The sequence below is a fragment of the Crotalus tigris genome, unplaced genomic scaffold (genome assembly GCF_016545835.1).
Source record: "Crotalus tigris isolate CLP2741 ecotype Arizona unplaced genomic scaffold, ASM1654583v1 scf7180000018548.2558034, whole genome shotgun sequence".
Lineage (NCBI taxonomy): Eukaryota > Metazoa > Chordata > Lepidosauria > Squamata > Viperidae > Crotalus > Crotalus tigris.
The window spans coordinates 393,429-408,442 of record NW_024097071.1 but is presented as its reverse complement, the minus strand read 5'-3'; the positions used below and the strand labels follow the sequence as shown (position 1 = coordinate 408,442).

The following is a 15,014-nucleotide window of genomic DNA, read 5'->3' as shown; positions in this document are numbered from 1 at the left end:
GTTCGCTGGGTGTTCAAAACAGTAATTGAGCCAGTAGAAGTATTTTCTGGGGAAACAGCTCCTCACATGGCTTTTAAAATGGCAGCCACGATGAGCACGCCGAAGAATGGGGCAGTTGCCAGGGGCTTTTCTGAGCCCGCAGTCCAGTCATCAGGCCGACAAACCGGCTGCGCGCTGCACTGGTCCCAGCAATTAGACTAAAGGGAGGATCTGAATTTAGCTTGTTTTGCCAATTTAGGGTCTTAAAAGCAACTGAAGCCAAATGGGAGAAGGGGAAAGAAAAACCGCTCAGCGGTTTGTCGCAGTGCTGATCCCAGCACTGCAATGAAATAGAAGATCCACGAATGGGTAAGAACCATACAACCTGAAATAATGTAGAATAAGCCTGAAAAACTGAACCAAAATCTCACGTCCTTCTGGGAATGAGACTAAGTCGGGATGGGTGGTACTCTAGCCCAGGAGAAGCGTGGCAAGTTTGACAGACTTAGTCTAATTGGGCAGGAAGACAGAGTAAACCCATTCGTGGATTCTCCATCTTCATGCTGGAGAATGAAGGGATTTTATTATGCTTAAGCTTGATATTAGTAGTGATATTTTGTAATCATTTTATATATAATTTTGTTCATTTGCAAGCAACTTTGTAGGGGCCTTATATTGGGAAATTATTTACATAAAAGCAAATGTCTCATGCTCTATATACAGGTGATTGCTTACATGAAAAGAGCACGGTAAGGGGAGGGGGAAAAGGAGTTACGGATGGAGCCTGGGTTGCTGTGTATGAGTCATCATCTTGGAATTGTTTTTTTGTGCTATTACACCTGGTACAAAGACCTGATCTTTTTGTTCTTGAAAGGTATAAAAGGTGGAAGACATCTTTCCTGGTTGTTGCCTTCATTTCTCTACCAGCCACGAAGAGGAATAAGGTCATCCAACTCTGTTTTGATCAAAATAAAAGTTGTTTGCTTGCTGAAACCTTGGCTCAGGGATTTCTTTTGGCTCTTTAAAATTCCTGAGTAACACTGGGACAATTGTGAGGCTAAGTGGAAAACGTTACACTATGGATGTAATATTGTGTACCTCGAGTTTTCATATTGCTGGAATTAATATTGGCTAGGTATCCATAATATCTAGGTAGATGGCATTTTCTAGAAATCCTGTATTTCAAAGAGCAAAGCAGGGTCAGTGTAGGCTTGTGACTGGATGGAAAACAACCAAGAAATTTCACAGCGGTAGGTTGCTGATAGAAGATAATGCCAAACAATTTCTATATTTCTGCCAAGAATATTACATTGTTTTGTCCATGAATTTACCAAGAGAGACATTTGATCAAGGCTTATATGTAGGCTAAATACATTTTAAGGCAAAAGTTTCTATATAAAAATTAAAGAACTTCTGAGTGCATGAACACCAAGTTAGAGGAGAGTGAAAGTTATGGTTTAAAATAACTTTATTGCAGTTTTGTATAGAATATGCTGTAAATTGATACATTCGATATGTAATAATCTACAATAAAAATGAATGTTATGTCATTGAAAAAAACAATTTTGGACAAGTTATGGTGGACCAAAATAACTGCATTGGTGGGCAATATGTTTAACTTTTGTTCATCACACTATTTGTGTGTAACAAATAGCCTTTATATACCATAAGAATTATAGGTTTTGGAATATCAGTGTTTTAAATAAATACCATAGAAAAATATGAAATCTAAAAATGTAATTCAGGCTATGTTAACACAACTCTTTTGAAATAAGTACGCAGATAAAAATGGTTTCACATTTAGTTAAGTAAAAATAAGTAAACCAATTTATTTTATGTAAGCTTTATTTCAAAAAACTATACTAATAAATATTGTTCTAAAACAACAATAGTCAATTAGATCAGGAATTATAGAATTAAGCACTAAAATAGGTAACTATGATTAAAAATTAAGGATAAGCTTAAGTATAATTACTACAATCAAAACTAACACAGATGTATACAAGTTTACATTTATTGAGATTACAGTATTCTACAGAAAAATGCTGAAGCCCCTTAAAACTACACTAAATTTAGCTGCAGTTTTCATGAAATGCATTAAAAATGCATTTCCATTTATCAATTTCTTTCCACCCCAAATAACATATGCAGTAAACAAAATTTCAGTGAAGTATCTTAGTCTGAAGTAAAAACATTTAAACACGTATCTTCACATTTTACTATCACTTCTGCCCATTTTGAGCTTCCAAGTTTATAAAATCAAATATACAATCTCAAATGAACATAATGAAGTCCACATTAAAAAAATAAATCCTACAAGTAGTTCCAAAAAAATCTAAAGATACTACTTATGGCACAGTGATCTCCTGATTTTGAAAGAAGTTGATGCCCATTTACTGTCCTATTTTATTCCTTTTTCAGTTTCAAGATGAGGAAGGATGAAGATATCTTTATAATTAAAAATGGGAGACGCAGTTGTATGTGCCACAGAAAGAAAAACTCAATCTGTTGTTTTCCGTGGACTCTCAGGCGTAAGGAATTTGGAGAATGGATTTCCTTGGTTGATTTCCATGGATTGATAGACGAAAGCCAAGAAGATTGTAACAATGAAAAAGAGCAAAAATTTTATCCACAAAGGAATGGAGTGTTTTTTAGTTGTTTTTTCTTTTTGGACTTCTGCCGAGGCAACATATTTAGGAATATATTTTGATGAATATGTTTCTTCCAGCCGGTAATCACTGAACTCTATAGGTCGCCCAGCAGCGCCTTTGATTGGTCTGCGGCAGCTTGCACTATAAATTAAGTAATATGTTTAAGATTAACATAAAAATGTCCTAGAATACCTCATATATTTCAAAAGTTCTAATGTGTATGGGAAAAATTTAGACTCAATATAGTAAAGTAGAAAGGCTATGCAATACTTGGATATATTTTGAAATGCATAACAATGTGAGTATAGTACCTGTCAGTGACTCATTAAAATTACTGCATCTTTTTTCAAGATAGCATGGCAAAGGAGCTTCCTGCAGCAGTCACATAGTTCTGGAATCAGATAGATGAGTTAATGTGTAACTGCTAAGTGTTGCTCTGCCATCAATTTGAATCCCAAGAATAAAACTAATTTATCCGTGTTTGTGATCTTCTCAAAAATATCTCATTGACAATTATTTGATAATTTGGTATGGGACAATTGCTATTAATCAAGTTTGTCAGCCACAAGGAACCAGAACAACACCATGACCTGATTAAGATTACTTCTTTATTATTGCATGTGTACTTATAAGAATCTTGCTATATGGATTAGATTCTCTTGGGAATGGTCTAATAAGGGTTCAGGGATTCTCAGGGAGATAAGATCTGCACTGCTTCCTGTTATGCAAGGACTCTTAAGTCCTCTTTTCATACCTCCGTCCACTCTAGATGGAGATTCCACCACAAGTTGCACCTTAAATATTAGAACATGTATTTTTGCAGAATTTAAATGTGAATCTGGTTATTCATTAAATTTATATGCCACCCATCTTACAATTAAACAAGTTAATAAAAATACTCAATAAACCAGAGTTGTCTTTTTTTTATATTGGGGTAGGCAATTCAAGGGCCAGGTATAGCCATTTAAAGGTTAAACTGCATTTACTTGTGCCATTCTAATTTTATTGCCGATTCTCAGCAAATTGGGGAAGGGGGGCAGGCAGCTGAAGCCCAACGAAGGGACCTTGCAATAGTGCTTACTAAAGAAATCACAGTAGTAATTATCCAAAAGGGGTCTGGTGTCAGGTAATATCAACTTGCAAGTCAAGCTAGGCCACAGTGGCTTCTTGGGTGGGGGACTGTGAGGAAACTCTCCCAGCAGTTATCTCATTAGGCACAGAGTTCTTGTTAGTCCAAGCTAGCAGCACGCTGGCTCTAAAAGCTTCAAAAAAGGACACTTGTATGTTTTGATAATTCCCTGCTAAATTTGATACAGTTAAGTATATCATAATTGGTGTTGCTGAGAAAAAGAAAGGCTAAGCTGAGTGTAGCTAGACTTGGGGAAGGAAAAAAAAGTTAATTATGTATATAATTATATCACCCCCAAAGCGTTTGTTTTTTATTATCAAAAACAAACTACCACATATATGAACTAGCTTGCCCATTTCTTTATATGGAAGTGACAGTTGAGTATGGCTAAAGAAACACTGAAGATAAGGAATTTTAAAAATAAACATCAATGTATGAAACAGAACAAGAAAAAATAAAAAGGGTACAGTAATTGGTGTGAACTAATTTTAAATGTGTTATTTTTCATATTTCCTGCTTTTAATTTTATTTTATTGCTTCTGACTCCTTTTCTGCATTCTGCATAATATGGCTAAAGGGAATTATTTCTTGGATATGTATGTACTGACATGTTCCTATTTATGTAACTCCAAATTAACAGAGGTAGTCTCAGATGCAGGAAACAAGGCTGGCTGATTGGGCATGGATAAAAAGAGCAACAGCAGCACTGTTCAAAGAAAAAAGTCAGTTATAAGAATATGACTAGGGATATGCAAAATGTTCTATGCTCGGATTAGTTGATTTTTGACATCTCAGGTACAAACCAAAATATGAGTTGTGGGAAAGAGGAAGTAAACAGGAAATCCTGACATTAGCTAAAGGGATATAATAAAGGAGTTTTTGAGAAGCTTGGGGGAATTAGCTGATCGGATCTGCTGTGCTTGGCACTAAGACTTGTAGCTGAAAGAATAAGAAAATGAAGGTGCAAGGGAGATCAGTGAGCAGGGCACTGGAGAAGAGATGTGCATCAGGCTTACTGTACTTATTCTATAAAGCTCCTACACTTTTGTTCTAGTCAAAACTTGGAGCAATCAAAATTATTCTAGCTTTGGCAGAATTTATGAAATATAGTCTGTTTTATATTCAAACAAAACATATTTTCTCCTTCATATAAAGAATTTCAGAGGTATTGTAAGAAAAGCCTTCCTGGTCAAACAGCCAATACATTCTATATCATAGTTGCTAACCAGAAGTTTTTGAGAACCAGGCAATCATGAACATGAAGGAAATAATCCTGTTGTAGAATATTATTTTCTTATTTTCTTCTTTGCAAATAAAACGTTCCAATATGAAAAACCTTATCTTTATTTTAGCTTTATAGTCCTCTTCTATTTGTTCTCCAAAAGCTACTGATATTAAAGATATGCTGCCTTTCAGTAATTTATTTATTAACATTTATTTGGCCACCCATCTCACAAAAGTGACTTTATGCAATGTACGACAATATCTAAAAACAATCATTTAAATTTTTTTTTTAAAAAAAGTAAGGTACAAAAATGAGCATTAACCACAATAGCAGGACCATTTTAGGATTTCACCAGTCTCCTGCGATGCCCAGCCCTGACGACATAGCCAGATCTTGAGACAACTCTGCAACATCAACATTACTGTTAAAATTAACATTAATAGCATGTTTTGTACATGTGCGCACCTGTCCTCTGCAGTATTAATTTATAGTGGGCAGTTAAAAGTCAGATTTCGGGTTAGGGTTAAAAGAGCCCAATATACATATCTGACAATTTGCTATCCTTTTTATTGGATTCTTTTATAGGGGTTCTTTATATATTTATGTAAATATATAGTTATTAGTAGTCTAGAATTATATATTTAAGAAGGGCATCCATATACATTTTCCAAATAAACATTTTGATATTTAAAATGAATCTTGGTAACCTTGGTTTTGGAAACTGAAAGTACCACACTCATTTTGCTTCTTCAGTTGTTTTTTTAACCATATAAAGAAATTTTAAGAGAGTCTGTATACAGAACACTGAAAAATCAAGCTTTTTAAGATACCACTCAAAAGCAGGAAACTTGCAAACTAGCACAATATTGTGTAACACTTATTTTCAAGACTTGATAAGACTATGTAATACAAAATATTGTCTTGTCAAGTCCAATGTCCTAGGTCTAGTCCAAAAAAGGCCAAAATCTGAAAATTCATGCATCCCAAGAAACAAAACAAAACAAAAAATAGCTATAGGTACCTAATTCCTGTAGGTGTTGATGCTTCATATGGAAACATTTCTTTAAGAATATCTCTTTCTAATCTTGTAACCTCTGTAGACATTTTCTCAATGACCTGTAGTTAGAAAATGGAAAAATGATAATCTTATCAAATTTCATTAGAAGCTGTACTAAAAAAAATAAGGGAGAGAGGCAGAGTGTAGCCATATTCCGGTGTCATTTCGAATAGTACACCCATAAAAATTTAAGAAGACTCCTTCATGGGGTTTAGCTGTTGATCAAAATTTAGTTACATTTATCTATCTAGTAATTTATTATAAATGCAGATGTCTTCAGTAATATCCTTTGTTCCTTCAAGATGCAGAATAATGCTATTTTATAAAGATTAATGTAATAAAAACCTAAGAAAGATATTTTCACCACTTCTAATTGAATGGATCAGATACTAGTGATAGGGATGATGAATAGTTTCATTTTTATTCTTCCTCTGAAAAAATGTAATTACTGAAAGAACCATTTTAAGCACACCATGCAATAGTTTTGCACTGGTATATTCAATTATTTTAATAGCACACATGGCAGAGATAAATTTCCTTAAAAAATAGAACTGAATTACTTTAGATTTTGCTAGGTATTCTAGGTATTAGATCTGGTAACAGATTATTAAAGCTTAGATATTCCAAATCAGTATATATCCAATACATGCCAAAAAAAAAGAAAAAGTCCTGAGAAGGAATCTGAAGGTAGAAAAGCCCTAAAATATATCTATTACCATAGTTTTAATTAAAGATAAGTTCACCCTCCTCCCCTTTCTATCCACCAATCTATATTTAATTCATTTACTTCAGCTGTCATCAATGGTTTCTTTGGTGTTCTTCTTGGCAATTCTGAGAAGTCACTGATTGACAGTATAGGATCAGCATGCTTGGTATTTCCAGGTACCCTATTGCCAACCTGCTGAAATTCAAATTGTTCAGACTCAGAATTAACAGAGGAAATTACAACAAAAATCTTAACCAAGCCAAGCAGCTTACACATGAGATACCAACTATCCTAAATGGGAATATAGGGATTTTTTAAAAAAAAAATAAATGAGAAGTTGCTTTTACTATTTATATTACCCCGTAACATATACGTAAAAACAAATTTTGACACACAGGGAAAAAAACTTTCAGAAGATCCACAGTAACTGAATATTGTTCCTCCTGCCATTTAGTTGCTCTTGGTTTGCATTAGACTGATGAACAACAGCCCAATGTTTTATTTAAAAAACTTTTTTCCCAAGAAATAAAGGTTTATTCAAAATTCTTCCATGAGAAGAAAATGAAGAATACCACCTAATGAAAATTCAATATATTTACTAGAGTCTCGTTGCTTGAAGCCACTACAGCTATGGGAGTATTCTCTGATATTACTGGATCATGTACAGGAAATGGAACTGTAGTTTCAACCTGTTTGTTTAAAAACAAAAACATAACAAAATAAGTGTATAGCTGTTGCTAGGGCTCTGAGAATGTCAAAAATTAAGGTCTAAATTAAAAAGTAGCCTTCCGTCACCCTTTTCCTTGGTGTTCTTCTTGATACTCTCGCAGATTCCCTAGACACTGCCTGAAGAAGTCCACTTTTTGAAGATCCACTTCTCCAGAATGTCTCAGTAATGCCATCCTTGGATATTTAAGCATCAAACATATTAGCAAACATATGAATGCTCTATCTTGAAATCAGATTATCCCACCTAATACGGTAGCATTTTGCATGAAAACTGTGCATAATATGTATTATTCCTATGTTCTATGTTAGGTAGAAAAGCATATTACAGAGAAACAATGAACACAGGATAGAAATTAATGACATACCATTAACAATAAGTATGTACTTTGATGTGAAAGACATTTTAGATCAGGGATGTCAAACTCACGTCACGTGTCGCGATGTATCGCAACTTTTTTGCCATTGCCACAATGGGGTGGGCACGGTTTTGCTGTGATACATCTGGCCCGTGGGCCGGCAGTTTGACACCCGTTTTAGATTATTAAAATGTAGGGCATCTAAATATCTGAGCTCTTTTTTCTCTTTTATTACATACATTAGCTGATACTTGCACTGGTACTTATTTTTCAATTTCAGATAAAGGGATTCTGATCTTGTGACACTAATATATATGGCCTTACTAATATAAGTTCTTTAAATGGCTCTCTGAAGCAAGCCATACTAGATTTTAAATCTGTTACTAAATTTAAAATATTCAACATCTTATCCATATTGTACTTAGACTTAGAAGTTTAAATTTCACTGCTAATGACTGCAAAGTTGAATGGATTGCAGCTTTCATTCTATGGAAATTATATATCAGTGTATATATAGATTACAAAAGGAGGGAATAACCTTGCAAGCATTAAATCTGTCTGATAGCTTAATAAGATTTGCTAGTCAGAAAGAGATTCTAGGGCATAGTACAATGGCCAATCAAATTATAGCTATTATACAGATGAGACATTAAACCCTGAATTAATAGATTAGATGTGGCCATCTACCAAAAGACTTCAAAAATTACTATCTTAAGTCTACGTTCATGTTAAGGTGAACAAGAAATAGTCTTTTGTCTGGATTTAATAATAAAAAACTGCAGAGACATTGGGAGGTTTTCTGAATATGATTGATCCATGTGTTATATTTTATACAAGCTAAATTTAAATTTTAAAAATTAGTGCCACATATTTGGTTTTGAACTATATTTTTCAATTTTGAATATTTAGAAAATAAAATTTTCTATTCATAGAAGTATAACTTATTTAAAAATGAGGTATATTTTCTTCTTCTACTGAATTTTTAATTACAGCAGTCCTCACTTTTTTAAATTACCATTTGAGGTTACAACGGTATAAAAAAACCCTTCCAACTTTATGATCAATCCTCACTTTTACAACTATTGTAGCATCCTGCAGTGATTGGCATTTTGTGTTTCAGAATTGGCTTCCAATAAGCAAAATTAATGGAGAATGTGGAAGTTAAATCACAACTATTATCTCCTTCTCCCATTAAGATAATGAAGGAGAGGGAGGGTGAGGTGAATGGAGTTTTTGAAGTTATTTTTTTATCTCCTCGGATGTTTTCCTCAGATAAACATATCTATATGAAACATTTCAGAAGGCTTGATTTGCTTCATCTCTTTACCTGGCATTCAGGTTGGCAGCAGCATTGCATTATGAACTTCTTTGCAATCTTATTAAACTGCTGCTATATTATTGTTTTCCAATTAAAACAGCCCTTCTTGCTCTTAACAGCATGTCCACATTAGATAGATTTTATTAAATGAAGTGGCACTGAATAAAATTAACTAGTTTAGATCACAAATACTGTCCTTATTTAGAACAAACTTTGGTGCCTGTAGGTTTCTGCAAAAATATATTATAATTAGGAAGAAAAGTTATTTAAATACGTCGACTCAGACTACTGTATATAGCAGAAAATCAGCATGAAAGAAATAGGTAGGGCAAAAACTTATTACAAATTTCCCCATCCTCTCCTTTATCACATCAAAATGCTAGCTAGCAATATCGCACTCTGCCATAAGTTCTTTATATGCCAACCATTTTTGCTAAAGGACCAGATGTATGCTTATTTTTGCAGTAAATATTAACTACACCAGAAATGTAAGGTTGTTTTAAAATGCCATTTTGAAATATATATTTTAAAAGAATCTTTTGAAGAAAATTATTGTGATACCTGGTTATTTTCAGCAATTCTTCTTTGTTTAAGTGATAATGAAGTTTTTGTTTTACTCTTCAGTGGTTCCTGCTTGTCAAGACTGAACTCTGTTTTAGGATCTGTAAATAAATGTATTATTCTTTTGCAGTTAAAAATGTCACTATTAGAATCTTTAAAGACTGTTCAATTATTTTTCCAATTTAGAAAATACATTGAAAACTGGTAGCAATAAATATTAAATTCACAAAAGATGTGTTCTGCATGGAATACATCAGAATGGAAAATTCAAGAAAGTGGCATCATGAATTCCTTGTGGGGGGTGTTTTTGGATCAACTTCTGGGAATATTAAATATTTTCAATCTTATTTACCGTAAATCTTTTTACTAAGTTTTATTTTTAAAGAAAACACAAGATTGTACTAATGCAGTACTTCAATTTGCATTTAAAAATTAATTAGCGAGCACAGTGCTGCTCCTACTGAATTGAAGGCACAAAACAAGCAGTTTTAAAAATGATGACTATAAGAATGAGTACTTTTAATTTATTTCAGTGGATAGGAATGGCTACTTAAATGTAGTCTATCATAAATAAAGTAGAATTTATATCTATTACTCCTAATCGCACCGCATGTATTAAGGCCAAGTATGTTTCCACTCTCATTGCATACAAAAAGATAAAAAATAAAAATATTATAGTTTTTAAAGCTATTTAGTCATCATGTATTTTATTATACCTTCTTCACTGTCACTGAACTGATCAGAATCATCATTTCCATTGTGCTTATTGTTTTCTGTTGATGAAGAAAATGTTGGTGTGGCTATGAAAGAACTTAGCTCTTGGGATGGTTCTTTCAGCTTCAGTAGCTTCTTCTCATACAGCTTTCTTGTCGTAGCTGCAACAGAGCAGGAAAAATTGGTTACATGACTCAGACATTTATGGTCCTCTATGTGCATTTATAAGAACTATTACTACCTCACTTATCAAAATCTGAATATAGTAGCAATATTTTAATAAAGTGTAAAACTGTTAAAACTTGTCTCCTTCAATTTTTATTTTGAAATTTAAAAAGAAATCCCACAGCAGACCTGACAAAACATGAGACAAACTATAAAGGAAACTCTAAGAACTTAAAAAGTAACTGTTATCTTAAACAGAAAGCTATATTGGGAAAGAGAGAGAACATAAAGGTAAAAGGTAGACAACTAAATTCAAAATTAACATAGTAAGGGAGACAAAAATAACCCTATATTACAGAAAGTAGGTTGTTGTTGTTGTTAATTGCGAAGTCGTGTCCAACCCATCGCGACCCCATGGACAACGTTCCTCCACGTCTTCCTGTCCTCTACCATCTTCTGGAGTCCATTTAAGTTCACACCTACTGTTTCAGTGACTCCATCCAGCCATCTCATTCTCTGTCGTCCCCTTCTTCTATTGCCCTCAATCTTTCCCAGCATTAGGCCCTTCTCCAGTGAGTCCTTCCTTCTCATTAGGTGGCCAAAGTATTTGAGTTTCAACTTCAGGATCTGGCCTTCTAAAGAGCAGTCGGGGTTGATCTCTTCTAGGACTGACCGGTTTGAACGCCTTGCAGTCCAAGGGACTCGCAGGAGTCTTCTCCAGCACCATAGTTCAAAGGCCTCAATTCTTTGGCGCTCAGCCTTTCTTATGGTCCAACTTTCACAGCCATACATTGCAACTGGGAAAACCATGGCCTGGACTATACGCACTTTTGTTGGCAGGGTGATGTCTCTGCTTTTTAGAATGCTGTCTAGATTTGCCATAGCTTTCCTCCCCAGGAGCAAGCGTCTTTTAATTTCTTGGCTGCAGTCCCCATCTGAGGTGATCTTTGAGCCCAGAAAAATAAAATCTGTCACTACCTCCATTTCTTCCCCATCTATTTGCCAGGAATTGAGAGGGCCGGATGCCATGATTTTGGTTTTCTTAATGTTGAGTTTCAAGCCTACTTTTGCACTCTCCTTCTTCACCCGCATCAAGAGGCTCTTTAGTTCCTCTTCACTTTCTGCCATTAGAGTGGTATCATCTGCATATCTTAGGTTGTTGATATTTCTCCCGGCAATCTTAATTCCAACTTTTGATTCATCTAGCCCTGCCTTTCTCATGATGTGCTCTGCATATAAGTTAAATAGGCAGGGCGACAGTATACAGCCTTGCCGGACTCCTTTTCCAATTTTGAACCAATCAGTGGTTCCGTGTCCAGTTCTCACTGTTGCTTCTTGACCCGCATATAGGTTTCTCAAGAGACAAATGAGATGGTCTGGTACTCCCATCTCTTTAAGAACTTGCCATAATTTGTTGTGATCCACACAATCAAAGGCTTTTGCATAGTCAATGAAGCAGAAGTAGATGTTTTTCTGGAACTCCCTAGCTTTCTCCATGATCCAGCGTATGTTGGCAATTTGATCTCTAGTTCCTCTGCCTCTTCGAAATCCTGCCTGTACTTCTGGTAGTTCTCGATCCACATACTGCTGGAGTCTAGCTTGTAGGATTTTAAGCATAACTTTACTAGTATGTGAAATGAGTGCAATGGTGCGATAGTTTGAACATTCTTTGGCATTGCCTTTCTTTGGAATTGGAATGTAAACTGACCTTTTCCAATCCTGTGGCCACTGTTGAGTTTTCCAAATTTGCTGGCAAATTGAGTGTAGCACTTTTACTGCATCGTCTTTTAAGATTTTGAATAGCTCAGCTGGAATACTGTCACCTCCACTAGCTTTGTTGTTGCTCAGATTTTCTAAGGCCCATTTCACTTCACATTCTAGGATGTCTGGTTCGAGGTCAGTGACCATCTCATTGTGGTTATCTGGGATGTTAAGCTCATTCTTGTATAGTTCTTCTGTGTAGTTTTGCCATCTCTTCTTAATCTCTTCTGCCTCTGTTAGGTCTCTGCCATTTTGGTCCTTTATCATGCCCATCTTTGCATGAAATGTTCCCTTCATATCTCCAATTTTCTTGAAGAGATCTCTGGTCCTCCCTATTCTGTTGTTTTCTTCTATTTCTTTGCACTGTTCATTTAAGAAGGCATTCTTATCTCTTCTAGCTACTCTCTGGAATTCTGCATTCAATTGGGTGTATCTTTCTCTTTCTCCTTTGCCTTTCGCTTCCCTTCTTTCCTCAGCTATTTGCAAAGCTTCCTCAGACAGCCATTTTGCTTTCTTGCATTTCTTTTTCTTTGGGATGGTTTTAGTTGCTACCTCTTGTACAATGTTGCGAACTTCCATCCATAGTTCTTCAGGTACTCTGTCTATCAGATCTAATTCCTTAAATATATTTGTCACCTCTATTGTATATTCATCAGGAATATGATTTAGTTCATACCTGAGTGGCCTAATGCTTTTCCCTACTTTTTTCAATTTAAGCCTTAATTTTGCAACGAGAAGCTCATGATCTGAGCCACAGTCAGCTCCTGGTCTTGTTTTTACTGACTGTATAGAGCTTCTCCATCTTTGGCTGCAGAGCACATAGTCAATTTGATTTCTATGTTGACCATCAGGTGATGTCCATGTGTAGAGCCGTCTCTTGGGTTGTTAGAAAAGAGTGTTTGTTATGACCATCGTATTCTCTTGACAAAATTCTATTAGCCTGTGCCCTGCTTCATTTTGTACTCCAAGGCCAAACATGCCTGTTATTCCGGTTATCTTTTGGCTTCCTACCTTCGCATTCCAATCCCCCATGATGATAAGGACATCATTTTTTTGGTGTTAATTCTATAAGGTGCTATAGGGCTTCATAGAACTGGTCAATTTCATCCTCTTCAGCACCAATGGTAGGGGCATAGATTTGGACTATTGTGATATTGAAAGGTTTGCCTTGGATTCGAATTGAGATCATTCTGTCATTTTGGGGATTGTATGCCAGTATTGCTTTTCCTATTCTTTTATTGACTATGAAGGCTACTCCATTTCTTCTGAGGGATTCTTGCCCACAGTAGTATACCTGATGGTCATCTGAGTTAAATTCACCCATTCCTGTCCATTTTAGTTCACTGATTCCTAAGATGTCGACGTTCAGTCTTGTCATCTCTTTTTTGTCTACGTCTAGCTTGCCTTGATTCATGGATCTTACATTCCTATAGAGAAAAAAATCTTTACAGCATCGGACTTTCCTTTCACCACCAGATATAACCACAGCTGAGCGTCCTTTCGGCTTTGGCCCAGTCGCTTCATTCTTTCTGGCGCTACTAGTACTAGCTTTCTGCTCTTCCCCAGTAGCATATTGGACACCTTCCGACCTGGGGGGCTCATCTTCCAGCGTCATATCTTTTTGTCTTTTAGTACTGTCCATGGGGTTGTCATGGCAAAGATACTGGAGTGGTTTGCCATTTCCTTCTCCAGTGGATCACATTTTGTCAGAACTCTCTGCTATAACCTGTCCGTCTTGGGTGGCCCTGCACAGGATAGCTTATAGCTTCATTGAGTTACGCAAGCCCCTTCGCCATGACAAAGCAGTAATCCATAAAGGGGACAGAAAGTAGGTAGATATACTCTTATTGAAAACTTTTGAATTTAATTATTTCAATTGCAAAATGGCAGTTTGTATGAAGCAACTTATTTATGACAGAAGGAAGATAGACAGATAACCCAGTTTTTTAAAATGCGTGCTAAAGCTGGTTATTTGTGTTCCGATAGAAAAATAATAATATACAATTCAAATGTGAACTGTAATCTGGGCCATGGCTCCGCAATTGATATCTCCCCACTATGCACACAGTACTTTTCTAGTAAATAGTTTTATAGAAAAATTAGCTCTATATATAACCACTTCCCCTTTCAAAATAAAACCATTATAGGTAATCCTCAACTTATAACCACAATTGAGCCCAAAATTTTGTTAAGCGAATTTTGCCCCATTTTACAAACTTTCTTGCCACAGTTGTAAAGTGAATCATTGCACTTGTTAAGTTAGTAAAGTGAGTCTGGCTTCCCCATTGACTTTGCTTGTCAGAAGATTGCAGAAGGTGATCACATAACCCTGGGACATTACAATTGTCATAAATGAGTCAGTTGTCAAGCATCTGAATTTTGATCACGTGACCATGGGGTTACTGCAGTGGTCAGAAGTGTGAAAAGTGGTCATAAGTTACTTTTTTCAATGTTGTTATAACTTTGAATGGTCACTAAATTAACAGTTGTAACTCAAGGACTACCTATATAAAATCAAATTTATTATAAAAAGTAGTTTAGCCCTCAGAAATATGTATCTATCTACAGTTGCCAGAAAGAAGCACTTTGTACTAAAAATAGCTACATCAAGGCAATTAAATAATTACAAGGAGAAGAGTCATGGTCAAATCTTTTACATAGTA

At 35.3% G+C, this 15,014-nt stretch overlaps 1 protein-coding gene across 8 annotated transcripts in view; it reads right to left on the bottom strand.

Annotated features, from left to right (window-relative positions):
* Positions 1–1,429: 1,429 nt before the first annotated feature.
* TMPO (thymopoietin) overlaps positions 1,430–15,014 on the bottom strand; it is a 37,098-nt gene continuing 23,513 nt past the window's right edge. Inside the window, exons 3-9 of one of the 8 annotated variants that reach the window (XM_039354048.1) lie at positions 10,428–10,586; positions 9,712–9,812; positions 7,543–7,650; positions 7,347–7,436; positions 6,829–6,942; positions 6,006–6,100; positions 1,430–2,771 (exon numbers count right to left, since the gene is read on the bottom strand). In XM_039354048.1, the coding sequence (XP_039209982.1) occupies positions 2,480–2,771; positions 6,006–6,100; positions 6,829–6,942; positions 7,347–7,436; positions 7,543–7,650; positions 9,712–9,812; positions 10,428–10,586 (959 nt within the window). In that variant the 3' untranslated portion in view covers positions 1,430–2,479. The remainder of the gene's footprint in view (positions 2,772–6,005; positions 6,101–6,828; positions 6,943–7,346; positions 7,437–7,542; positions 7,651–9,711; positions 9,813–10,427; positions 10,587–15,014) is intronic. The other 7 variants (XM_039354049.1, XM_039354051.1, XM_039354052.1 and 4 more) reach the window with 7 other exon arrangements.